The 27046-nt window shown below is 44.8% G+C and overlaps 1 protein-coding gene across 1 annotated transcript; it reads right to left on the reverse strand.

The window, feature by feature from the left end:
• LOC112934003 (uncharacterized) lies at nt 1–27015 on the reverse strand. Its single transcript, XM_072741065.1, has 7 exons — nt 26934–27015; nt 5487–5563; nt 1349–1414; nt 1175–1213; nt 781–936; nt 425–467; nt 1–161 (listed from the first exon to the last, which is right to left on the reverse strand). Exons 3-7 carry the CDS (start codon nt 1376–1378, stop codon nt 25–27), a joined length of 405 nt encoding a protein of 134 aa, XP_072597166.1. The 5' UTR covers nt 1379–1414; nt 5487–5563; nt 26934–27015; the 3' UTR covers nt 1–24.
• Nucleotides 27016–27046: the final 31 nt, after the last annotated feature.

Here is a 27046-nt window from a genome sequence, read left to right on the forward strand (position 1 = left end):
TGCAGAAGCAGCAAGTCTGTGCATTTATTGGGTGCTTGGTCGTTCGTGGTTCTGAGTCTTCGGGATGTCAGGGGCTGGGAACCAGTCCAACCAGAGCTTCCTCAGGAGCTGGGGGACCCAGCCCCCAGGCCTTCCCTCCTTACTCTCCATCTCAGAGGCCTCTACGAGCACAAACAGGCATGCCCTGTGGGTCCCCTGCTGGGGAGGGACCTTTCCCCAGGGCCAGGGCTCCCTCTGACGCTGTTCCTCCAGCCCAAGGTGGGAGGCCTCAAGTTCCTGCCAACCAGGAAGATGTTCAGGGGGGACGGGCATCTGGCTGCCGGGGCTTCCTCCGCCCCACCCCAGGGCCAGGGGCCTGAGAGGAGCCAGTGTCTGTGCTGTTGCTGTGTCCCCAGGTTAGGGAGGGAGGTGCCGGCGGTCTTACCAGAGGCGTATACTGCAGTCTCCTTGCGGACCTGGGTGTTTTCCTGGGAAGAAAGACAGGGCACAGTGGTGGGAGAAGATAGGCCCCATGTTACACAGACAGGGAAACTGAGGCCTCGCTTCACAGGAAGTTGGGGGAGGCAGGGTTCAGACCCACTCTTGGCTCACACCATGGCTGCTGCCTCTGGGCTCTGTAGGGCCCCTTGCCCCACTGGGATGGCAGTTTGGCCCAGGGGTCTTGAGTGCCCCATCCCCCCAGCTCTGCCCTCCTTCCCATGAACTCCATCCTGCAGTGCTCCTGGGCTTCTCAGTAGGACGGTGCCGGGAACATTCCAGCTGGCCCACCCGCCTCCTTACCTCCCAGCCTGGGACCCCTGCCACTTCTTCCTCCTCAGCCACCTCCTTCCCAGCGGGCCCAGGGCCGGCTGCTTCCCCCTCATGCTGAGACAAGATGTCAGTCTCCCCCTCAGGGGCAGCACCATTCAGTCCTCCCTTCGCCTTGGGGGGCACAGCCTGCAGGGGGGTCAGGAGGGTAGGATATGGGCAGAAGGGCCCTCCCCCTCCTGCCTTGTTCTCTGGCCTGCGGTGTGTAGTTGTGTCTTCCCAAGGGAGTCCTTCCCTTCTCAGCGGGTTGCCAGTTTCCTGGGGGGCCCTGCCACCAGCCCTGGGACGCCCCTGCCACGAGCTGGGGTGTCTCCCCATCTCATGGAGCGCTGACAAGCGAGCCTCGGCCGGGGCAAGCCTCACTCACCTCAGAGGCTGGCTTCTTCTCGCTCTTGACTCTGCGTCTCTGCAGAAGCAAACAGGAGAGTGATTCACAGCTGTGAGCAGCTGGGGGTCCTTCTCTGCTGCACCTCCTCTCTGTACCCACCCAGGGTGCCCAGGCCAACGCCCCACATCCAGGGGGCCCCCAGCCCTTACCCACCTGAGTGGTCACAGGGTAGCACTTATCCATCGGCCCCCACACCGGCCTCAAGGACTCCCCTACGAGCTGCATGACGAGGAGAGAAAGGACGGAGGGAAGGCTGAGGTGACCTCTCAGGGTCACCTCAGCTACACACTAATCCACAGTCAGTGCCTACATACACAGATACCTAAAAATTACCAGTAGTTTGAAGAAAAAAAAAAGTTCAAGTAAACAATAACTGATGTCTTTAGAAAGTTAAAACTTAGCATTCATGAAACAAGAATTAGACTCTAAAACGGAGATGTTCAGGGCACCTGGGTGACTCAGTGGGTTAAACATCTGCCTTTGGCTCAGATCATGATCCCAGGGTCCTGGGATCGAGTCCCAGGTCAGGCTCTCTGTTCAGCGGGAAGCCTGCTTCTCTCTCTCCCTCTGCCTGCTGATCCCCCCCTGCTTGTGCTCTATGTCAAATAAATAAATAGAATCATAAATAAATAAATAACAGAAATGTTTAAAAAGCCTCCAGTTTTTAAAAACAAAAATATGATAGAATACTGGGAGGGAAAAATCCAATCAAAATGTAGAAGGTAAAGTCGAAAAAAAAATTTTCCCGAGAAAGAACAGAGAAGAGATCAGGAGCTCCCACTGCGAACTCCTAGAGCTTTCTGAGAGGAAACAGAGACAGCAGATTGAAGTGGCAGGGAGAGATACCAGATAAATATGTCCCTTTTTTATCAAGACCATTTCCCAAAGATGAGGGATGTGAGTTTCCAGAAGAGAAGGAATCACCAAGTGTCCAGGACAATGGATGAGGGAGATCTACCCCGAGTTTTGTCATCAATACATTTCAGAACCCTCAGGACAAGGAACCCAAAAACTTCTAAAATACAAAGAAAAAAAGCCTGTTTTAGGAATTCAACTTTTGTCAGACTTCTTTTTGAAAGTCTTTGAAGCCAGAAGACAAGGAAGTTGGATCTTCAAATCCTATGAGAAAAAATATTTCTAGTCTAGAATTCTATACCTACCCAAACTCGTAGTCGCATATGAATTAAGACCATGGCAGACATGTAATATCTGAAGACTACCCCTCAGGAAGCAGAGGTTCCCCTGGCGGTTGCATTCCATCAAAATAAAGGAGTGACAGGGGCTCCCCAGATTGCGGAGAAAGGGAGGTCCCAGGGCAGCTGGGCATCCTGTCCCTATGGGAACAGTGGGAGGGCCGCCCCGTGAGATACGCTCTGTGAAAACCATCAATCCATTAAACACCTAATTTGTGTAAATCTACTGCAAGGGGATTGATATTTTTGGCAGAGAGCCTGGGTATATTAATTGTACGTAGAGAGGAAGTGAATAGAAAAAAGAGGCAAAAACAAAATGACACGCCAAGAAGAGTAACCATGGTACGTGACTCAGCGTGGAATACTATTCTCAGTTTAAAAATGTCAGCCCTAAATGAAGATTTATAGTGGGTTTTAAAAAAAGATTTTATGGGGGATCCCTGGGTGGCTCAGTGGTTTAGCGCCTGCCTTCGGCCCGGGGCGTGATCCTGGAGACCTGGGATGGAGTCCTGTGTCGGGCTCCCTGCATGGGGCCTGCTTCTCCCTCTGCCTGTGTCTCTGCCTCTTGCTCTCTCTGTGTCTCTCATGAATAAATAAAATCTTAAAAAAAAAAAAAAGATTTTATGTATTTATTAGAGAGAGAGAGAGAGAGAGAGAGAGAGTAAGCACGAGAGCCCAAGCAGGGAAAGGAGCAGAGGGAGAAGCAGGATCCCACCCACCCACCCACCAAGCAAGGAGGCCAATTGCAGGGGCTCAACTCCAGGACCTCAGGATCAAAACCTGAGCCAAAGGCAGAAGCTTAACCAACTGTGCCACTCAGGTGCCCCTATAGTGGTTTGGTTTTGTTTTTTAAAGATTTTATTTATTTATTTTAGAGAGAGAGAAAAAAACATGAATGGGGGAGGGGGGACGGAGAAGCCAGAGTCCCTGCTCCCCAATGTGGGGCTCGATCCCAAGACCCCTGAGATCATGACCGGAGCTGAAATCAAAAGTCAGACATTTAACCAACTGAGCCCCCCAGGCACCCCTACAGCGACTTTATTTGTAATTGTCCCAAACTGGAAACACCCAAATGTCTCCTAGGCGCTGAGCAGACAACCTGCAGTCCTTCCCATGGAGGACACCCGTTCAGCAGCGAGGAGAAACAAGGTGCTGCGCCTGCACCCAGAGACGTCTCAGGTGCACCAAGCTCAGTGAGGGACCAGACTACACGCAGGGTGCCCCCACTTACAGGACAATCTTGCAAAGCAAAACTATAGGAATGGAAAACTGTCAGCTGGACGTGGGGGAGGGGAAGGCCAACTGCACAAGAGTCCAGAGGAATTTTTTGAAGGGACGGCGGGACTGCTCTGTTTCTTAATTGTGGTGGTAGTTACCCCGCTGTCCAAAAAGAGCCCTCGGCCACGGAAGCACAGGGGAGCTGAAAACCCGAAATGATATAAAAATCAGCAGAACCGAGGAAGGCAAACCATGGAAGACTCTCTAACTCTGGGAAACAAAGGGTTGCGGGAGGGGAGGCGGGTGAGGAGATGGGGTAACTGGGTGACAGGCAGTAAGGAGGACACTTTATGAGATGAGCACGGAGTGTTGTACTATAGAGGTTGGCAAATTGAATTTAAATAAAGAATTTTAAAAATCAGCAGAACGGCAACCATGTTATTTAAAAGATTTTAACAATTGAAAATGTCATTACTCAGATTTAAAATGTCACAATCTGGGCAGCCCTGGTGCCTCAGTGGTTTAGCACCGCCTTCAGCCTAGGGCGTGATCCTAGAGACCCAGGATCAAGTCCCATGTCTGGCTCCCTGCATGGAGCCTGCTTCTCCCTCTGCCTGTGTCTCTGCCCCTCTCTCTCTCTCTCTCTCTGTGTGTGTGTGTCTCATGAATAAATAAATAAAATCATTAAAGAAAATAAGTAATAAAATGTCACAATCCCAAAACACTGGAAGGCTGGAGGGAGGTGGACATGTGTGTTGGAGGGGCAGCGAATGTACAGTTGTCCTGGGAGCTAAATCCTCACCGGCTAATGTCTAAGTCTGAGAAATGAAGACAAAGCAGGATAAGCTTGCTAATTAGAAACATGGAAAAATGAAAGGCTCCAGCTGGGAAGGTCGGAGGCTGGGAGGATTCCAACCCTGGGGAAAGCACCGGTGGTCGAGCTGGGGCAAAGGCAGCCATTTTTTGGTTCCAGGTCTTAAAACTTTAAAGCACCAGATGACATAGGAGCATAGCTTTGATGACAATAAAACTTTTTTTAAATGGAAATTTGACTAGTAACTTTAAACAACAAAAAGAAAGGAAGCAGAGTTGTACTCTGTGGTCTCCATCCAAGGCACCCAGGGCTTTCCTCGGGGCTTCCAGCCTCTGGAAGGCAGCCAGGAGGTGTCACGCATCTACTCCGTGTTTCTGGGCCACAGACGACCTGTCTCTATGGGAGTCCCCTGTTCCCAGCCGCATTGTGCAGAGAGCAGGAGGCCTCCGGGGATCAGGACTGTGGTCCTCTCCTGTCACCCTGGCAGCCTGGATCCAGGCACTGTGTCCCTGGGGGCTGTTTCCCATCTACATGAGATGCGAGCTGCAGGGCTGCTGTGAGGCTTGCAGGACCTAACAGGTGGACAGCACGTGTTTCGGCATGTGGCCCTAGGTGGGTGCTCGGCACCCATCTGTGTTCTTCTGACCTGGGCTGGGAGCAGGGGCTTCTGCCCTAGGTCCTTGGATCTGGGCCATGGAGGACAGTATGTGACCCCAGGCAGGCTCACCACGTCGTCCATATAAGAGCGCTGAACCACATTCCAGAGCTACTCACATCAATGAGGGATTATCTGTTTCTTTTGGTTTGTGGACGCCACTGCCACAGAGCCCCAGGATGACTACACAGCCAGCCTGTGAGGGATGGAGCCTCTGTTTGGACACCTTACCAGAAAACCAGTGAATTTCTGCAGAGCCCTCACATTTCCCCCTCCCTTTCTCTCTCTCTCTCTCTCTCTCTCTCTCTCTCACACACACACACACACACACACAGTTAACAACCAAGGAGCGTGACCTCTACTCAGGCTACAGTGAGGCTACCCCGGCCTCTAGGCCTCCTCAGTGCCTACCTGGGAAGGTTCCCCAGCAATCTCGTGGTCAGGGGCTGGCTTCCCCACAGACCCCTGAAAATAGTAGTATACCACTCCTGCAATGAGTGAAGAAAGACTAATTAAAACATTTAAGAGTGATAGCATTACTCTAAAATGTCAGTATTTATTTACAATATACCAGAAATTGTATCCCTTTAAAGTAAACTTGGAAAGAAGCTAGGTGTTAATGTGTATGAGGGAAGTTGGATTTTTTCCACAGGTGTGCAGGCAAACATTGAAGACCACTGCTATAGGACGTGAGGTTGTGTGGGTTTTGGTTCATGGGTTTCCAGGGGGAGGGGGGATTTCAGAATCAAACATGGGTTCAAATCTGTTTCACTGCAAAGGTACCAAGGGAAGAAAGAGACAGAGGGCAGCCTTGACTCTGAGCAGCATGGCCAGGCCCTGGGAGCCCCAGTAAGCAGCCAGAGAGTGGGGCGGCCCTGAGGCCAGAACCAGCGGGCCGCCCCTGCATTCCCCAGCGCCCTTACCTGCGAGAATGAAGACGTGTACTACATACAGGGGCTTATAGAGCCTGGAAGGAAAGTGGAGTTGAGGGTAGAGCTTGGGTGCCCCATATGCCCTCACTAGTGAGTGGGGACCACCTTCCCTCCCACTCCAAACCCCAGGACTAGCTCCACCAGGGGGATCCAACACTGTGGGTGCGCAAATCTGTTAACTGGATCAGGGCTCTCGGCAGGCACTGTGCCTCCGCCTCCACTGAGAGCCAGACTCAGAGCCTGAACACACTCCTCCTCTTCTTCTGCTCTTGTCTCCCTGGCCCCACCTTGCCTTCCCAGCCAGAAAGCAAGCACTCGGCCCAGGCTGGGCAGTCAGCATTGGACCAGCTCTTCTCCCGGAGTCTTCCAAGAGCCCTACTCTGGGACTGACAGATCCCACAATCCTGATCAGAAATTGTATCCCCAGGACTCGCCCACCTCTTCTGGGACCCCTCCCCCTTGGCACAAGCAGAGCATCTTGACACTGTCGGACAGTGGCTCCCAGGGTGCATGCACACACAGGCGCACACACAGAGGCAGGGCCCACCAGCCAGGACCAGGCCTTCTGCCCCAACCCTGAGTCACAGAGAAACTGGAACAGTCAAGGAAAGGGGAACAGAGAACTCTATTCTCCTTTCCTTTTAGACCTAAGTGGGCATCCCCTTTCCTGGTCACTCAAGGCACTGGGCCCACCTGAACTTTACCTCTCTCTCTGGCAGCCCAGTCCAAACACCATTTTCACTCTGTGAAGAAAAGATGGTCAACCATCAGTGGGGATCCCTGGGTGGCGCAGCGGTTTGGCGCCTGCCTTTGGCCCAGGGCGCGATCCTGGAGACCCGGGATCGAATCCCACGTCGGGCTCCCGGTGCATGGAGCCTGCTTCTCCCTCTCCCTCTGCCTGTGTCTCTGGCTCTGCCTCTGCCTGTGTCTCTGGCTCTGTCTCTCCTTCTATCTCTCAAGAATAAATAAATAAATAAAATCTTAAAAAAAAAAAACCATCAGTGCATCAGCAGGCCTGAGATCCTGTGTTCCTTTACCTGGTGGGGTACGGGCCATGTGATGGGCCAAGCGATGGGCCACCCTCTTCCCCGGGGGGATGGCCCGCTGGTCACAGCCAGGGCCAAACTCAGGACAGAATGGGCTAGCTTGGAAAATGCTCAGGAATTTCTCCCAAGACCTCAGAGTCCCAAAGAAAAGCTGGTTTCAATGCCCTCAGAGCTGGAAAGGCAGTTCTCAGAGAATCAGGATGGGAAAAGGGGTCTGGGATAGGATTCAGGTGTCACTTGACTGAGCATTTGGTATAAAATGACCCCAGATGTACATGGCTAGTTATTTCAGAAACACTGTGCAACAGAAAATATTTGAGAGTATTGGTAGTTTTTAATCATTATCATTTACTCTTACAATTTAGGGAGTCCTAAGGGAAATGCGTGGCCTCCTCAAAAGACCCTCTGTCTGAAGTCTCACCTGCAGTGTGGAACTGCTTATGAGCAAAGCTCACGGTAAAGTCAAGGTCTCCGATGTGATTGGGACCTGATGCCACCTTGTGAGTCTCTGTGCCCCAAGGGAGGGCCCTCATCTCTCCAGGGCCAAGTTCAGAATCTCCCTTCAGCTTTCCACCCTCTCCTCCCCCTGTCCCACCCTCAGCAGAGAATACAGGCACCCCCAGATGGGACTCCCTCGACTCCCTGCCACCAAACCCACCCATCCTCTGCTTCTCCCAGGCCCTTTCATCCCTGTTCAGGGAGGTGGCTGCCCTCGGTTCCCTGGGCCATTAGTCATTTCTACCTTGGTGTGAGCAAAGTTATCCAGCTTTTTCCGAGAGGCGGTCTGGAGGAGGAAAGTAAACAGATCCTGAGGGAGAGAGGAAGAGAGGGAGAAGGGGATGCCAGGTAGGAAAGATGGGGAAAGGGAAGCTAAGAGTTGTAAAGCCAATTTTCACCTGCTCAGGTGCTCTACTGAGGGCAGCCTTTGAGCCCACTTGCTGCCAATCTTGGTGATTTCAGCGACTTGCAGAGCACCCTCTGATCATATCAGCGTCCAGGCAGTGTCCTGCTCACCTCTCTTTAAGCTCTAGGGCCGAGCCTGAGGAGGGCATGGGAGCCCAGCTAAGTCTGGGAGGCCAACACCACAGCCCCTCCCTTTTGTAAGGAGAGAGGTGTCTGTGTGTGACATCATGTCTTAGGGGGCTTTATGACAGGACAGCCTCTCCAACTGTGGCCAGAGCAGTTTGTCAAGTGCCACAGAGTGGCCTAGATCCCACCAGTCTGAGGCAGCACCTTTGTGGCTGTCTCTAGTTCCATTCAATGTCAACACAATGCCCAAGCACTTGTGGTGTGTCAAGTTACGTGCAAAGTCCTGTAGGGATGCAAAGACATAAAGGTGTGTGAGACTCAGTCTGGTCACATAGCACAAGGATATTTTCTGAATCAAAAATAAGAACCTGTGGAAGGAGCCTCGGTGTCCATTAAAAGATGAATGGATAAAGAAGATGTGGTTTATGTATACAATGGAATATTACTCAGCCATTAGAAACGACAAATACCCACCATTTGCTTCAACATGGATGGAACTGGAGGATATTATGCTGAGTGAAATAAGTCAGTCGGAGAAGGACAAACATTATATGGTCTCATTCATTTGGGGAATATAACAGTGAAAGGGAATAGAAGGGAAGGGAGAAGAAATGAGTAGGAAATATCAGAAAGGGAGACAGAACATAAAGACTCCTAACTCTGGGAAACGAACTAGGGATGGTGGAAGGGGAGGAGGGTGGGGGGTGGGGGTGAATGGGTGACGGGCACTGAGGGGGACACTTGACGGGATGAGCACTGGGTGTTATTCTGTATGTTGGTAAATTGAACACCAATAAAAAATTAATTTATTAAAAAAAAATAAGAACCTGGCCTAACTATTTCTGAGTGTCATCCATCCATTGAACCAGTGTCTGCTGAGCTTCCATTTGGGGTCAGGAAAGATGCTATGGGGAGAGAAAGGCAAACAGGATATAGAGTCTGCCTTTAAGAGGCGTGAAGACATCAAATAGATATTGTCAGATTCAAGACAACAGACTTTAGTGTCCTCAAATTACTCTGCATGTAACTAAACAATAATTACAAAACTATGGGGGCACCTGGGTGGCTCAGTTGGTTAGGTGTCTGCCTTTGGCTCAGTTCATGATCCCAGGGTCTTGAGATCAAGCCCCGTGTGGGGCTCCACACGCAGCAGAGAGTATGCTCAAAATACTCTCTCCCTCTCCCTCCTCCTCTGCCCCAGCTTGCACATGTCCTCTTTCTCTCTCAATTTTTTTTAAGTAAAAAAAAAATTACAGAAATGTAGATGTTTAAAACTGAGGAGTGCTTAGTTTCATATGTACAAGAAATATTTACCAAGACATATCATATTCTCAATCATAAACCAAGCCTCAATAAATTTAAAAGCTTAAAGTCATTTCTGGGGGACACCTGGCTGGCTCAGTCAGTAGAGCATTCAACTCTAGAGCTCAGAGTTGTGAGTCTGAGCCTCACAGTGGGTGTAGAGACTACTTAAAAAAAAATCATTTCAAGTATGTTCTCTGACCACAATGGAATTAAATTAGAAATCAGTAACAGACAGACCCCTGGAAAATCCCCAACTAAACAACACACATTTAAATAATATGTGAGTGAACTAAAAAGTCTAAAAGAAAGTATTTTGAACTGAAAAAAAATGAAAAAATATCAAAATCTGTGGGATGCAGTTAAAACAGTGCATAGAGAAAAAAATACAGCACTAAAAATATCTATATTAGAAAATAACAAATGTCCCAAATGAATCCCTTAGTTTCCACTTTAAGGAACTGGAAATGGAAGAGCAAATAGAGCCCAAATAACCACAAGAATTGAAATAAGAAAGATTAAAGTGAAAATAATTGAAATAGAAAACAGAGAAACAATAGAAAAAATCAGTAAAACCAAAAGCTGGTTTTGTGAGGTCAATGAAATGTGTAATTCTGTCAATAGATGAGACCAGAAAAAAATAAGATACAAATGGTCAGTATCAAGAATGATGAAGGTGGGCAACCTGGGTGGCTTGGTGGTTTGACACCTGCCTTCAGCCCAGGGCGTGATCCTGGGGACCTGGGGTCAAGTCCCACATTGGGCTCCCTGCATGGGGCCTGCTTCTCCCTCTGCCTGTGTCTCTGCCTCTCTCTCTTTCTCTCTGTCTCTCATGAATAAATAAATAAAATCTTAAAAAAAAAAAAAAGAATGATGAAGGTGGCAATGACACAGAATCTATAGGTACCAAAATGGTAATAAGGGAATAGTATAAACCATACCAATAAATTCAACAACATAGAGGAAATGGACAAAAATATTTATTTTTTTTAAGATTTATTTATTTATTTATTCATGAGAGACACAGAGAGAGGCAGAGACACAGGCAGAGGGAGAAGCAAGTTCCTCACAGAAGCTGGATGTGGGACTCAATCCCCGGACCTGGGATCACACCCTGAGGTGAAGGCAGACACCCAACCACTGAGCCACCCAAGCATCCCTGGACAAAATCTTTAAAAGATACAAAATACCAAAGCTCATGCAAGAAGTACATCACCTGATAACACAATGTCTATTAAAGACATTAAATTTTAAATAATTTAAAGTTTTAAATAATTTAAAGTTTCCCACAAAGAAAACTCCAGATCTATAGGGCTTCACTAGTGAATTCTACCAAACTTTTTTTTAAGATTTTATTTATTTGAGAGAGAGAGAGAAGCAGGGGGAGAAGCAGAGGGAGAGGGAGAAGTAGGTTCGCCGCCCAGCAGGGAACCAGACATGGGACTCGATTCCAGAACCCTGGGATCATGACCTGAGCTGAAGGCAGACAGACACTTAACCAACTGAGCCAGCTAGGCACTTCCTACCAAACTTTTAAGGAAGAAATAATACTAACTCTACACAAACTCTACCAGAAAAAGAGGAGAGAATACTTTCCATCTCACTGTATGTGGATAGCATTATCTGATATCAAAACCAAAGATGACACAAGAAAATTATAGGACAACGTCCCTTATAAACACAGAGGGAAATATTATTAAGAAAATCTTGGGATGCCTGGGTGGCTCGTGGGTAAGCGCCTGCCTTTGGCTCAGGGCATGATCCTGGAGTCCCGGGATTGAGTCCCACATGGGGCTCCCTGCATGGAGACTAGTTCTCCCTCTGCCTGTGTCTCTGACTCTCTCTCTCTCTCTGTGTCTCTCATGAATAAATAAAATCTTTTTTAAAAAAAAGAACAAGCAAGTTAAATAAGGTATTTATCAATAAATAGCTTCCGGGACACCTGGGTGGCTCAGTGGTTTAGCCTCTGCCTTCGGCCCAGGTCATGATCCTGGAGTCCTGGGATAGAATCCCACATCCGGCTCCTCGCAGGGAGCCTGCTTCTCCCTCTGCCTGTGCCTCTGCCTCTCTCTGTCTCTCATGAATAAATAAATAAAAATCTTTTTAAAAAAAGAAAAAAATCTTAACTTAAGGGGCACCTGGGTGGCTCAGTCAATTAAACATCTGCTTTCAGCTCAGATCATGATCCTGGAGTCCTGGGATTGAGCCTCATGTCAGGCTCTCTGCTCCCTCTCCCTCTATGTGCTCATACTCTCCCTCTCACTCTCTCTCTCAAGTAGATAAATAAGATATTAAAAAATTATATTTAAAAAGAAAACCTTTTTTTTTAAATTTATGATAGTCACACAGAGAGCGAGAGAGAGAGAGGTAGAGACACAGGCAGAGGGAGAAGCAGGCCTCATGCACCGGGAGCCCGACATGGGATTCGATCCCAGGTCTCCAGGATCGCGCCCTGGGCCAAGGGCAGGCGCTAAACCGCTGCGCCACCCAGGGATCCCTAAAAAGAAAATCTTAACTTAAAACTAAAAACATATAAAAGGGATAATACACAATACCAAAGCAGTTTATCCTCAGGAATGCAAGGTTGGTTCAACACTCAAAAGCCAATCAACATAATTTACCATATTAACGAACTAAAAAAGAAAAAGCATATGAGGAACACATGGTTGGCTCAGCGATTGAGCATCTCCCTTCAGCTCACAGAATCCAGGATTGAGTCCCTGCATCAGGCTCCCTGTGGGAAGCCTGCTTCTTCTATGTCTCTGCCTCTCTCTCTCTCTGTGCCTCTCATGAATAAATAAATAAATCTTTTAAAAAAATAAAAAAGAAAAAGCATATGATTATCTCAATAGATGCATAGAAAAACATTTGATAAAATCAACATCTGTTCTGAAAAAAAAGAAAACAGAAAAACAAAAACAACTCCTAGCAAACTAGGAGGAGTTGGGAACATTCTCAACCTGATGAAGGACATTAGTGAAAAACTTAGTGCTAACAATATACTCAGTGGTAAAATACTGAATACTTACTCTGTAAGTTCAGGAATAAGGCAAGGGTGTGATGATGAAAGCCTTCATGATTTCTACACAACATACTAGAAGTTTTAGACAATGAACTCAGCCAAAAGAGAAAAGTAATAGCCGCTTACACCATTAGTAAACCTACCATACTCCTGAAAAGGGAAATGATGTCAATAATAAAGCAGAACATCAAACTTCCCCTACCCTGCCTAATCTAGTCCAATAACCAACCTAATATTTGAAAATCTGACTTATGATCACTTGCCAATTTTTCCTTAAGTCAAATTCTATATTTTAAGTAACAGATTTCTAGAGTCAGAGCCCTATTACTGCAATGATTCGGCCCCCTATATATATTTGACACTATTTGTGGGGGCACCTGGGAGGCTCATTGGTTGGCTCAGTGGTTGAGTGTCTGCCTTTGGCTCAGGTTGTGATCCTGGAGTCCTGAGATTGAGTACCGCATATCCCTCTGCCTGTGTCTCTGCCTCTCTCTCTGTGTCTCACATGAATAAATAAAATCTTTTTAAAAAATAATATTATTATTTATGTCTATTTCAAAAGAGAGCTTTAACATTTTTTCCATCAATTGCCCTGGCAAATTGCAAATGAGACAAAAGCATTTCACTTGCAAATATATCATAACGTTGTTCATTGATTAAACTAATGTTTTTCAAATCTTATGATCATAATCAGCCATTATAAAAGATGACCACTCTTTTCAATGAGCTATAAAACTTAACATAAAAAGAAAGAGAGAGGGCAGCCTGGGTGGCTCAGCAGTTTAGCACAGCCTTCAGCCCAGGGCATGATCCTGGAGAGCAGGGATTGAGTCCCACGTTGGGCTTCCCGCATGGAGCCTGCTTCTCCCTCTGCCTACTTCTCCCTCTGTCTGTGTCTCTGCCTCTCTGTTTCTCGAATAAATAAAATCTTAAAAAAAAAAAAAAAAGAAAGAGGGGGATCCCTGGGTGGCTCAGCAGTTTAGCGCCTGGCTTCAGTCCAGGGCATGATCCTGGAGTCCTGAGATCGAGTCCTGCATCGGGGTCCCTGCATGGACCCTGCTTCTCCCTCTGCCTGTGTCTCTGACTCTCTCTCTCTCTGTGTCTCTCATGAATAAATAAGAATAAATAAATAAATAAAATCTTTTAAAAAAGAGAGAACAGGAGAGACAGAGAGAAAGAGAAGTAAAAGTCAGTCAGATTATAAAGGAAATAAAACTGTCTTTATTTTGCAGACATGATTGTATATTAAAATCCTATGAAATCAAACAAAAAGCTATTATAGTTTAGCAGGGTTGAAAGATACAAGATCAATATATAAAAGTAAATTATATTTTCTCTGAACATAAAACTGCTCTAAAAAATAAAGTATGTTTAAAAATTTTTTAATTCAAAAAAACTTTTAAAATTCATTTATATTTATATATAATAGCAATGAATATTTGGGAATTGAAATATTTCAAAATACCATTTATAATAGCATAAAAAATATAGAATATATAGGGGAAAACTTGACAAAAGATGTGTGCAAGATCTGTACACTAAATGCTGCAAAACACGCTGAGAGAAATTAAGGAAGACCTACATAAGTGAAGAGATATACCATGGTCATGGGTCGGATTCCATCCTCAAATTGATCTATAAATTCAGCATAATTGTAATAAAACTTACAGCATTTTTTGGTTCTTAAACCCAATATGCTGTATCAAAGGTGCATATAGAAATGTGAAGAACCCAAAATAGCCAAACAATTTTGAAAAAAACAAAGTTGGTCAGCAATCAAAACAATATGAAATTGCTGATGTCAAGAGAGATGGGACAAAAGCAGATCCTCATACTGTCAATTGATTTGAGACAAAGGTGCAAATGTAATTCGTTGGAGGAAAGTCTTTTCAATAAATGGTCCTGAAGAAACTGGGTATTTATATAGGAAAAAGTAGACTTTGATTCTCATCTCATACCATGTATAAAGGTAACTCAAAATTAATCATAGACCTAAATCTAAAACCTAAAACTATAAAATTCCTAGAAGAAAACAGGAGAAAATATTTGAGGCTATGGATTAAGCAAAGAAGTCTTGAAATAACACCAAAATCATGATCCATCATAGAAAAAAAAAATGATATGTTGGACTTCATCAAAATTTTTAAGTTTTTTTTTTAAGATTTTATTTATTTATTCATGAGAGACACAGAGAGGGAAGCAGAGACACAGGCAAGGAAAGAGAAGCAGTCTCCATACAGGAAGCCCAATGTAGGACTCGATCCCGGGACTCCGGGATCATGCCCTGAGCCAAAGGCAGACCTCTAACTGCTGAGCCACCCAGGTGTCCTGACTTCATCAAAATTTACCTCTTCTTTTCTAAAGATACTATTAAGAGAAATAGAAAGACAAGCCACAGACTTGGGAGAAAATACTTGCAAATTATATATCTAATAAAGAGATCTGTCTAGAATATATAAAGAACTCAGACTCAATAGTAAGAAAACAAACAACTGATTTTTTAAATGGGCAAAAGAATTAAACAGATATTTCACCACAGAAGATAAACAGATGGTAAATAAGCACATGAAAAAACTCTCAACATTACTAGTCACTAGTGAAAGAAAATGCAAATTAAAACTGTAAGATATCACTACATACCTAATAAAGACTGTCTTAAAAAGACTGACCTTTCCAAACATTGATGAGAAGTGGAATCACTGAGATTCTCAAGCATTGCTGATATGAATATAAAATTATATGACTAGGTTTTGGAGTTGGAAACTTTCTTTAAAAATAAAAACATACACCTGCTGTGTTACCTACCAATCCACTCTAGGTATTTACCCAAGAAAGAAGATGTAATCCATACAATGACACGTGCACAAATATTTGCAACAAGTTATTTGCAATAGCCCCAAAGTGGAAACAACCCAAATATCCATGAACAGGTGAATAAATAAACACGTTATCCATATAATGGGATATATTCAGCAATAAAAGGAATGGACTACTGATCGCCATAAGAATAAGGATAAATCTCAAAATAGTTTTGCTAAGTGAAAGACAAAAGAGAAGGATATATACTGTAGGATTACAATTTTTTTGTAGGATTACATTTATGTAAAATTTTACAAAATACAAATACGTTTTCATGGAGGTACAAAGAGGGAGAGATGGGATGGAGGGATTACAGAAGCCCACAAGAAAGCTTTTAAGGGTGACAGATATGGGCAGCCCAGGTGGCTCAGCGGTTTAGCGCCACCTTCAGCCCGGGGCTGGATCTTGGAGACCTAGGATCAAGTCCCATGTTGGGCTCCCTGCATGGAGCCTGCTTCTCCCTCTGCCTGTGTCTCTGCCTCTCTCTCCCTCTCTTGTGTGTCTGTCATGAATAAATAAATAAAATCTTTATTTAAGATGCCCAATAAATAAAATCTTTAAAAAAATAATAAGGGTGAGAGATATGCTCATTCTCCTAATTGTGATGATGGTTCACAAGTATATATTAATGTATCAAATACCAATATCAACACTTTGTCATATGCCAATTATATATCAACAAAGTTGGGTTTTTTTTAATTATTTTTTTAAGATTTTATTTATTTATTCATGAGAGACACACAGAGAGAGAGGCAGAGACGCAAGCAGAGGGAAAAGCAGGCTCCACATAGGGAGCCCGATGTGGGACTCGATCCAGCATCCCAGAATCAGGCCCAGGATCCACCCAGGCGTCCTAACAAAGCTGGTTTTAAAAAGAGTAAAGTTTAAAAATAAATAAATAAATAAATAAAGTTAGGGGCTCCTGGGTGGCTCAGTTGGTTAAGCATCTGCCTTTGGCTCAGGTCATGATCCCAGGATCCTGGGATCAAGCCCCAAGTTGGACTCCCTGCTCGGTGGGGAGCCTGCTTCTCCCTCTGCCTCTCCTCTGCTGCCCCTACCCCTGCTCATGCTCTCTCGCTCTCTCTCAAATAAATAAAATAACCTTTTTTTTTTAAAGAGTAAAGTTGGGCAGCCCCAGTGGCGCAGCAGTTTAGCACCGCCTGCAGCCCAGGGCGTGATCCTGGGGACCCGGAATGGAGTCCCACATCAGGCTCCCTGCCTGGAGCCTGCTTCTCCCTCTGCCTGTGTCTCTGCCTCTCTCTCTCTCTCTCTCTCCCTCTCATGAATAAATAAATAAAATCTTAAAAAATAATAATAATAAAAATAAAAATAAATAAAAAAAGAGTAAAGTTATATGAACTGTTCTATTGTTTCTTCCTCCAGACTTAAACATTGTAAACATTCTTTAAACATTTAAACAGGTACTCACAGGGATGCCTGGGTGGCTCAGTGGTTTAGCGCTGCCTTCAGCCCAGGGCCTGTTCCTGAAGACCCGGGATCAAGTCCCACGTCGGGCTCCCTGCATGGAGCCTGCTTCTCCCTCTGCCTGTGTCTCTGCCTCTCTCTCTCTCTGTGTCTCTCATGAATAAATAAATAAATCTTAAAAAAAAAAAAAAGAACTCACCTCAACTCCTAACAGAACAAACATGGATATTTCTTTGTAAGGATAAGAAACAGAAAAAAAGTCCTATGAAAAGAAATGGTAGTCCAAAAGGAGGAATTCAGGGACACCTGGGTGGCTCAGTTGTTGAGCATCTATCTTTGGCTTGAAGCATGATGCCAGGGGTCGGGGATTGGGTCCCACATCGGGCTCCCTGTGAGGAGTCTGCTTCTCCCTCTATGTCTCTGCCTCTTTCTGTGTCTCTCATGAATGAATAAATAAAATCTTTTTTTTTTTTTAAAGGAGGAATTCAGCACTATGATAAGAGCAATCCATGGTCTCCTATGCAATTGTTACCCCCCAAACAGAAGAAAGGTAGATATGCCCGATTTTGTATTCTCAACAATATTCAAGAAGATATTGTATCTATGAAACTGGGGCAGACAGTAATACAAAATTTATCCTGATCCAGGCCAACAGTTAAATTTTATTTTTTAAGTAATTTCCACACCCAACATGAGGTTTGAACTCATGAACCTGAGATCAAGAGTTGCATGCTCCACCAACTTAGCCAGCCAGGTGCCCTAAATTTTAAAATGAAATGGAAACTGTGATACTATTTAAAAATGACTGGGGGATCCCTGGGTGGCTCAGCGGTTTGGCGCCTGCCTTTGGCCTGGGGCGTGATCCTGGAGTCCCGGGATTTATTCCCACATCGGGCTCCCTGCATGGAGCCTGCTTCTCCCTCTGCCTGTGTCTCTGCCTCTCTCTCTGTATCTCATGAATAAATAAATAAAATTTAAAAAGTAAATAAATAAAAATGATTGGACACTATTTAAAAAAAAGTGAATAAGTGCATTAAAAGACCAAGAAATTCTCCCAGTAGACAGAAGCAAAAGATAAGGAATAGAAACGTTGAGAGATGTGGAGGACAAACGTAGAAGACTAAACAGTCATCAAATAAGAATATCAAGAAGAAGAGAGTTGAGGGAGAAGCCACAAGATACAAATGTTCCTCAAAGTAAAGGAAGCCTTGACTCTTAATCACATGCTCTTAGATTAACTTAATGAGGCAAAAGTCACACTAAGTATACAGACTCTGATAAGATTTTTGAATTTTCAGGATAAAGGAAACATTAAGGGGGCACCTGGCTGGCTCAGTCAGTGGAGCTAGACAGGGATGACCTCAGGGCTGTGAGCTAGAGCCCCATGTTGGGTGTAGAGATTACTTAAAAAATAAAATCTTCAAAAAAGAGGAAAGAAAGAAAAGAAAACATTAAAGTGGGGCAAGGGGAAGGGGACAGATTACCTAAAAAGAATAAAGAAGCAGAATGGTATCAGAATTGCCACATGCAATACTGTTAGTGGAGTCATGTTTTACAGAGTTTTGAGGGAAAATGATTGTGACTCAAGAATTCTATGCTGAACCTAGTCAGCTTTCAGTGTCAGGACAATAGGAAAGTTCTCAGTGGTCACTGGGCCCAGACATCAGATTGCCACCTGTGTATACTGCCCCTCCCTCCTACCTCATACCACAGAGGTAAAAGAAAGTAGAGCTGAAAATAAATCCATAATAGTGCTAGAAAACAAAACTTGGTGTCCTGTTAAACTACAAGCTACAAGGAACCCCTCAAAAATGGAAGGCAGATAGAATGAGGTTGGTAGAGAAAATCAAAGCACAAAATATAGGCAGAGAGCGTCATCCTGAAAGGTGGACAGTCTCCAGGGGTGGGGGTGGGGGCCTCCGACTGTTCGTCAGAGTGATAGATCTGGGGAGCAGGACAGACCCTATCAGGATAACTGGTTGGGGTACTCATGTGAAGTAAAAAGGTGACGGACTTCCTCTCTCCCCACCTATGACAAGCAGACAAAAATAGAGGCATCAGCCACCAGATGAGAGCAATAAATGTGAGAATTCTTGGTCAGAGAAGTGCTGGATGGTTGGTAACTAATACTCAGCAGGATTGGGGAGCCCAGTGCCCTAAAGTCTAACCACAAGTACACGCTTACTAGCAGTGTATTTTTATGACCCTACATAGTCGATTAGCACTCCACGATAAATAAAACCATTCAAAAAGACCCTATCAAAGTATTTTTTAAAAGAATATGTTTGCAACCTTGGAAGAGAAGAGATCTTCTTACAAAGAAGACACAGGGACATCTGGGTGGCTCAGTCGGTTCAGGATCCAATTCTTGTTTTCAGTTCAGGTCACAACCTCAGGATTGTGGGATTGAGTCCTGCATCAGGCTCTGAGCTCAGTATGAGTCTGCTTGAGATTCTCTCTCTCCCTCTCCGTCTGCCCCTCCTTCCTTATGCACGTGCACTCTCTCTCAAATACATAAGTAAAATCTTAAAAAAAAAAAAAAAGAAAAGAAACTAACTAAGACATGGGGCACCTGCATGGCTCAGTGGTTGAGCATCTTGCCTTTGGCTCAGGTCATGATCCCAGGGTCCTGGGATCAAGTCCCATGCCAGGCTCCCCGCGGGGAGCTGCCACCTCCCTCTCCCTGTGTCTCTGCCTCTCTCTGTGTGTCTCTGAGGAAGAAATCCATTTTTAAAAATCTTTTTAAATAAATAAATTAAAAAAACTAAGACACAAAATACTTATACTACATAAATATTTAAACTTCTATATGACAAAGCCATCAACAAAGTTGAAAACAAACAAGAAATGAGGTATTTGTGGGTTGCCTGGGTGGTCCAGTTGGCTAAGCAGCTGCCTTTGGCTCAGGTCATGATTCTGGAGTCCTGGAATTGAGCCCTGCATTGGGCTCCCTGCTCAGTGGGGAGTCTGCTTCTCCCTCTGCTTGTGCTCTCTCCCTCTCTCTCTCAAATAAATAAATAAAATATAAAAAAAAGAAATGGGGTATTTGCAGCATATATGGCAAAGATTAATACAGAGATGACAAAAAGACATTCCTGCAAATCAATAGGACAATGAAATAGAAAAATGGGCAAAGAATATGAAGAAATAAAAGTGGCCACATGAAAAGAAGCTCAATTTCATTAGTAATCACGAAAATAAAAAAAAAAAAAAAGAAGAAGAGCTATTATTTTCTTCCCTCAAGTTGGCAAAACATAATATTAAATGTTGAAGTGGGTGCAAGGAACCAGTACTTTCAATCACTGAGGAGAGGGCAATTTGGCAATATCTATTTAAAGTGCATGTACCTTTTGCCTCAGCAATTCTACTTCTCGTTATCTGTTCCAGAGAAATACCCACTCAGGTAGGCTTCAAAATGAGGCATGAATGAGGATGTCCCTTGTTTTTAATAGCACAGAGATGGAAACCACCTAGATCTATGAATAGGGCAACAGCTGAAAAATGAAATACGATATATCCACATTACAGATTCTTTCCAGAACTAAAATGAATCAGATCTAGATAAACTGAGAGAATGATCTTGGAGGCACTTAGTGAAAAAAGATCCAGATTCCAGGAGTCTGTGCAGTGCCAAGGCTAATGAGGGCAAGGACTATGTCTCCATCTTTTCTATGTCCTCTGTATGTGGCTCAATGGCTGGTAGAGAACAGCACTCAGGAAATGTCTGGGAAATGCACGCTGTGGTCGCACAGTGGGTAAGTGGCAGGGCCTGAGATCCAGACTCCTGAACACTACTCTCTGCTTCTGATGACTGTGATTTAGGTCCGGGCTTTGTAAAATCTCCCTCTCTAGGCAGCAACCTGAAGTGATAGGGTTATTTTCAGAGCCAGCTTCATAGGCATGTAACATATGTGGTCACATGGGGTCCTGCACTCAGATGCACCACCCCTTCCTACTGAATGTTGTCAGAGGAGACCTAGCAAAGAGTCAGGACTTTCACCTTTGACCACAGGTAAAAAAGAAACCTCCCTCCCGTGATGTCTGTGGAAGCTACAGGGGAGGAACAGCAATGAGGCACTCCTACCCTTACCAACCAGAGACATATAAGGGGAAAATCTGTAGGGAGCCCCAGAACTCCCAGTCCTGCTAATTACTATGAGGACACCCCCGCCTTAGTGTCAACTGGGGCCGATGGGGGGGGGGGACCTGGACTTCTTCCCCCACTTGTAGTAACAAGCTCCTGCATTTCCCCTGCTGGAGTGGTGTCAAAGGAAGCTACCATTTAAAAAAATTTTTAAATAAGACTTACGATCTCATGACATAATACCCAAAGTGTCCAGGTTTCAATAAAAAATCACGCATCATACCAAAAACAAGGAACAGCTTAAACTGGACAACACAACAACAACAATCACCAGATGCCAATGGCAAGATGACAAAGGCAGAATTCTCTGCAAAGATTTTATTTTTTTAAACAATTTTATTTATTCATTCATTCATTCATTCATTCATGAGACACACACACAGAGAGGCAGAGACAGAGGCAGAGGGAGAAGCAGGCTCCCAGTGGGGAGCCCGATGCGGGACTCGATCCCAGGACCCCAGGATCCTGAGCAGATGCTCAACCACTGAGCCACCCAGGTGCCCCTCTCTGAAAAGATTTTAAAGCAGCTAGCATAAACATGTTTCTTTTTTTTAAATAAATTTATTTTTTTATTGGTGTTCAATTTGCCAACATATATATAGAATAACACCCAGTGCTCATCCCATCAAGTACCCACCTCAGCATAAACATGTTTCAACAAGCATTTATGAACATGCCTGAAACAAAATTTATTTTTTTAATTTTTATTTATTTATGATAGTCACAGAGAGGGGGGGGGGGCAGAGACACAGGCAGAGGGAGAAGCAGGCTCCATGCACCGGGAACCCGATGTGGGATTTGATCCCAGGTCTTCAGAATCACGCCCTGGGCCTAAGGCAGGCGCCAAACCACTGCACCACCCAGGGATCCCTGAAACAAAATTTAAAAATAGAGTCTCAGCAAAGAAACATTAGATTAAAGGAAGAACCAATATAAATTTTAGAACAAAAACTGAAATTAAAAGCTAGTGAATGAGTTCAAAAGCAGAAAGGAGAGGGCAGGAAAGAAGCAGTGAACTGTAAAGTAGAACAACTGAAACTGTCCAATCTGAACCAGAAAAACAGACTGAGTTAAAAATGAGCAGAGCATCAGGGACTTGTGGGACTATTTAAAAAGATCAAGCATCATGTTATGAGAATCTCAGGAGAGGAGAAGAGAGGGCAGGACTGAACAAATACTCAAAGAAAACTTTCCAAATTTGGTAGAAGGCATAAAAATGACAGATTTAAGAAGCCAAGTGAATTCCAAATAAGATAAATCCAAGAAATATCCTAGTCAAACTAATGAAAAATAAGTAAAGGAGAAGTTGTGAGAGCAGCCAGAGAAAAACAACACCTTACCTATATGGAAATGTCAACTCCAATGATAGCTGATTTCTCATCAGAGGCTATAGAGGCCAGAAGGACGTGACACAACATTTTCAAGTGTTGAAATGTCAACCCAGAATCCCATAGTCAATGAAAACATCCTTCAAGGATGCTGGGAGAAATCAGGAAATTCACAGATACAGGACAACTAAGGCAATTTGTCACCAACTGACATGCTCAACTGCCTATTTTTTTCAGATTTATTTATTTATTTGAGATTCAGGGTGTGGGGAGGCAGAGAGAGAGAGAGTTGAGAGAGAGAGAGAGAGAGAATCCTCAAGCAAACTCCCCACCGAGCATGGAGCTGGATATAGGGCTCCATCCCAGGACCCTGAGACCAAGACCTGAGCCCAAACCAAAAGTCAGCTGCTCAGTCCACTGAGCCACTCAGGCACCCCTCAACTGACTTCTTTCTGATAAAGCTGCAAAAGCAATTAAGTGGAGGAAAACTGGTTTTTCAACAAATGGTTCTGGGGTAATTGGACATTCACCAGCAGAAAACAACAACAGCAGCAAAAAGGGGAAAAAAAGAAAACCCCAAAACCTTAACTTAAATCTAACACCTTATATAGGGGATCCCTGGGTGGCTCAGCGGTTTAGCGCCTGCCTTTGGCCCAGGGCGCGATCCTGGAGTCCCAGCATGGAGCCTGCTTCTCCCTCCTTCTGTGTCTCTGCCTCTCTCTCTCTCACATAAATAAATAAATAAATAAATAAATAAATAAATAAATAAATAAATCTAAAAAAAAAAGAAATAACACCTTATATAAAAGTTAATTTAAAGTGCACCATGAACTTAAGTGTAAAACATAAAGCTTTTAGGAAAAAAAAATCATAGAAAATCTTCTGAACCTAGGGCTTGACAAAGGATTCTTTGATTTGGCAACAAAAGCACAATCCTTAAAAGGAAAAGTTGATATATTGGCTTTCATCAAAATCAAACACTTTTGTTCTGTGAAAGACCCTGTTGAAAAGACGAAGAGACAAGCTAAAGAGTGGGAAGAAGTATTTGCAAACCACATATCTGACAAAGGACTAGTATCTAGAATATATAAAGAACTCTTACAATTCAACAAGTACACAAACAATTTAATTTGAAAATGGACAAAAGACATTTCAATAGAGGGAACAGGAAATTAGCATTTAAAAATATGTTCAGCGGGGCACCTGGGTGGCTCAGTCAGTGAAGCATTTACCTTTGGCTCAGGTCATGATCCCAGAGTCCTGGGATCAGTCCCGCATCAGGCTCCCTGCTCAGTGGGGTATGTGCTTCTCCCTCTACCCCTTCCCAGTGCTCATGCGTGCTCTCTCTCTCTCTCTCTCTCAAATAAATAAAACCTTTAAAAAATAAATAAAAAGATGTTCAACATCACTACCCATAAGAAAAATGCAAATAAAACAACAATGATGGAGATCCCTGGGTAGCTTAGTGGTTTCGCACCTGCCTTTGGCCCAGGGTGGATCCTGGAGTCCCGGGATCGAGTCCCACGTCGGGCTCCCAGCATGGAGCCTGCTTCTCCCTCTGCCTGTCTCTCTCTCTCTCTCTCTATCATAAATATAAATAAATAAATAAATAAATAAATAAATAAATAAATAAATAAATAAATAAAACAATGAGGTGTCCCTACACATCCATCAGAATGGCTAAGATACAAAAGTTGTTGCACCAATGCAGAACAGGATATGGAGACCTGGACCACTTACACACTGCTAATGGGAATGTGAAATGGTTTAGTCACTCTGGAAAATAATTTTGTAGTTTCTTAAAACAACTAAATATAAGGGGATCCCTGGGTGGCGCAGCGGTTCGGTGCCTGCCTTTGGCCCAGGGTGCGATCCTGGAGACCCGGGATCGAATCCCACATCGGGCTCCCGGTGCATGGAGCCTGCTTCTCCCTCTGCCTATGTCTCTGCCTCTCTCTCTCTGTCTCTGTGACTATCATAAATAAATAATAAAAAAAAATTTTAAAACAACTAAATATGCAGCAAACATATGGCCTAGCCTATCCAAAAGGTCATATACTGTATAATTCCACTGCAAAACATTCTCAAAATGACCAAAATGGAGGCCCTTTATCAGGGACTAAGAAGGGGGTTGGGGGAGGGAAACGTGAGGGATCCTTGTAATGGGAACACTCTTTTTTTTTTTTTTTAAGATTTTGTTTATTTATTTGAGAAAGAGAGAGAGATAGCAAGAGAAATCACAAGCAGGGAGGAGAGGGAGAAGCAGGCTCCCCACTGAGCAGGGAGCCCAATGCTGGGCTCGATCCCCAGACCCTGGGATCGTGACCTGAGCCAAAGGCACATGCTTAACTAACTGAGCCACCCAGGTGCCCCTTAATGGGAATGTTGTGCATCTTGACTATATTAATGTCAATATCCTGGTTGTTATATTGTTCTATCCTTTTACAATATGCTACCATCAAGAGAAACTGAGTACAAGGCACACCTGAACTTTCTATAGTATTTCTTATACATATGAACCTAAAATTAACTTAAAAGTTTTTTTTAGGGACACCTGAGTGGCTCAGTGGTTGAGCGTCTACCTTCAGCTCAGGTCGGGATCCTGGGGTCTTGGGATCCAGTCCCGCACAGGGTTCCCACAGGGAGCCCGTTTCTCCTTCTGCCTGTGTCTCTGCCTCTCTGTGTGTCTCTCATGAATAAATTTTTTTTTTTTTTAATTTAAGAAACTGCCAGACTGACTACTAAAGTGGCTGATTCGGCATTCTCACGAGCAATGAGAGTTCTTTCTGCTCCACATCCTCCCAGCAACTGGGTGCCTTTACTTTTTTTTTTTTTAAAGTAGGCTCCACACCCACATGGGACTTGAACCCTGAGATCAAGAGTCAGAATCTCTATTGACTGAGGCAGCCAAAAACCTTGCTCGTTTTAATTTTTCTGAAAGATTTTATTTATTCGAGAGAGAGAGAGAGAGAGAGAGATCACAAGCATTGGGGAGGGGTAGAGGGAGAAGCAGATTCCCCGCTGAGCCCGGAGCTTGACTTGGGACTAGATACCAGGACCGTGGAATCATGCATGACCTGAGCCCAAGGCATTTGCTTAAGGGACTGAGGCACTCCTTTGCTTGTTTTTAAATAGGGCTATTTGTCTTCTTATTATTGAGTTGTAGAGTCTTCTATATATTCTAGATACAAGTACTTTATGGAATATATGATTTGCAAATATGTTCTCCCAGTTTGTGGGTTGTTTTAGTGGCCATTTTCTTTTTCAGTGAAAAGAAATATATTTTTTAAGATTTTATTTATGTATTTATTTGAGAGAGATAGAGCATAAGTGGGGTGAAAGGCAGAGGAAGAAGCAGACTTCCTGCTGAGCAGGGAGCCTGATGCGGGGCTCCATCCCAGGACCCTGACCTGAAGACAGATGCTCAACCAACTGAGCCACTCAGGTGCCCAGAAAAGGAATCTTAAGCTCTAAATTCATGATAGTGGCTACTCCTGGAGGAGGTAGGAGCGTGGATGGGGTTAGAATTAGACAGGTAGGTATTTTGTTTTTTAAAGAGTTCATTTATTTATTCATGAGAGACACAGAGAGAGAGACAGAGACAGAGACACAGGCAGAGGGAGAAGCAGGCTCCATGCAGGGAGCCCGACATGGGACTCCATGGGTCTCCAGGATCGCACCCTGGGCTGACGGCGGGGCTAAACCACTGAGCCACCTGGGGATCCCCGGCAGGAAAGTATTTTGATGTAGGTGCTGTGAGAGAGAGAACACTGACTCCGGGGCCAGCTACCTGGATCTCAAACCAACCGTGTCAAGTAACTTCATCTGGGTCTTAGTTTTCTCATCTGTAAAGTGGGTCTAACAGGGCTTATCCCACAGGTGTGTTGTGCTGCATGAAAATGTGAGTGTGCCTGGAAAACTTAGACCAGTGGCTGTGGAGAAGAACACAGTAATGCTTCTACAAACCTTAACTCCACTTATCACCACTTCTTAAGGTCGTGGTTTCAAAGTTTCATGATTTTATTATCATGCTTTATTTATTTATTTTCTTTAGATTTTATTTATTTATTCATGAGAGACAGAGAGAGAGAAGCAGAGACACAGGCAGAGGGAGAAGCAGGCTCCATGCAGGGAGCCCGACGCGGGACTGATCCGGGGTCTCCAGGATCACGCCCTGGGCGGAAGGCGGCCCCCAACCGCTGAGCCACCTGGGCTCATGCTCTAAACCTGTATGTGGTGCATGCCTCTTTTTAAAGCATAACTCACTTAAACGCACAGAAACCTTTTAAAAGGTAATATAGGGACAGATCGGAATTTATATTTCCTTCCCTTCCTTTTCTTTTCCTTCTTTTCCCTCTTTCTCTTTCTTTCTTTCTTTCCCTTTAAAACGGGGAAGCCTTGGAGGGACGCAGGCCCTGCTCCGCGCTGGCTCGGACTCGCACCGCAGCTCGCTCCGGGGCGGCCCGCCAGGTCTCTGGGGCGGCGGGGGGCGCGCGTAGGGGGCTCCGCGGGGCACGTGACCTAGACCCTGCCCCCCGCTTCCCGGGCTAACGGAACCTCCCGACCCAGCTGTTCGCTCTCCCTTCGCACGCCCGGGCCGGGGCGCCCGGAGGGTCAGAGGCAACCTCCGTAGAAAAGTGCCAGCGGGATCCCCGGGGTGGTCGATGCCAAGGCTCCTTCCAGCTCCGCATCTCTGTGCTGCTTTTCACAGAGATGCACAGTTTAGGATGAAAACGTTCTTGTCTAAGACGGGGCTGATGATAGAACCTACCTTCCCGGGATGCGGAGAAGCGCCAAGAAGCCGTCGGCCAGGAAAGCGCTCTGGCGGCCGCACAGCGCTTCCGAAGAGTTGGTTTAACGGGGGAGAAACGATGACGGGCACTG

Source organism: Vulpes vulpes, chromosome 16 (genome assembly GCF_048418805.1).
Source record: "Vulpes vulpes isolate BD-2025 chromosome 16, VulVul3, whole genome shotgun sequence".
NCBI lineage: Eukaryota > Metazoa > Chordata > Mammalia > Carnivora > Canidae > Vulpes > Vulpes vulpes.

What these genes read in the sequence shown, in the direction of transcription:
- LOC112934003 (XM_072741065.1), bottom strand. Translation starts at nt 1,378, where the DNA reads ATGGATAAGTGCTACCCTGTGACCACTCAG. An exon ending in CAGGGGTCCCAGGCTGGGAG is followed by an intron (nt 468 to 780) that starts GTAAGGAGGCGG and finishes CTTTCTTCCCAG; the next exon opens with GAAAACACCCAGGTCCGCAA. An exon ending in GACTGCAGTATACGCCTCTG is followed by an intron (nt 162 to 424) that starts GTAAGACCGCCG and finishes TTGTGCTCGTAG; the next exon opens with AGGCCTCTGAGATGGAGAGT.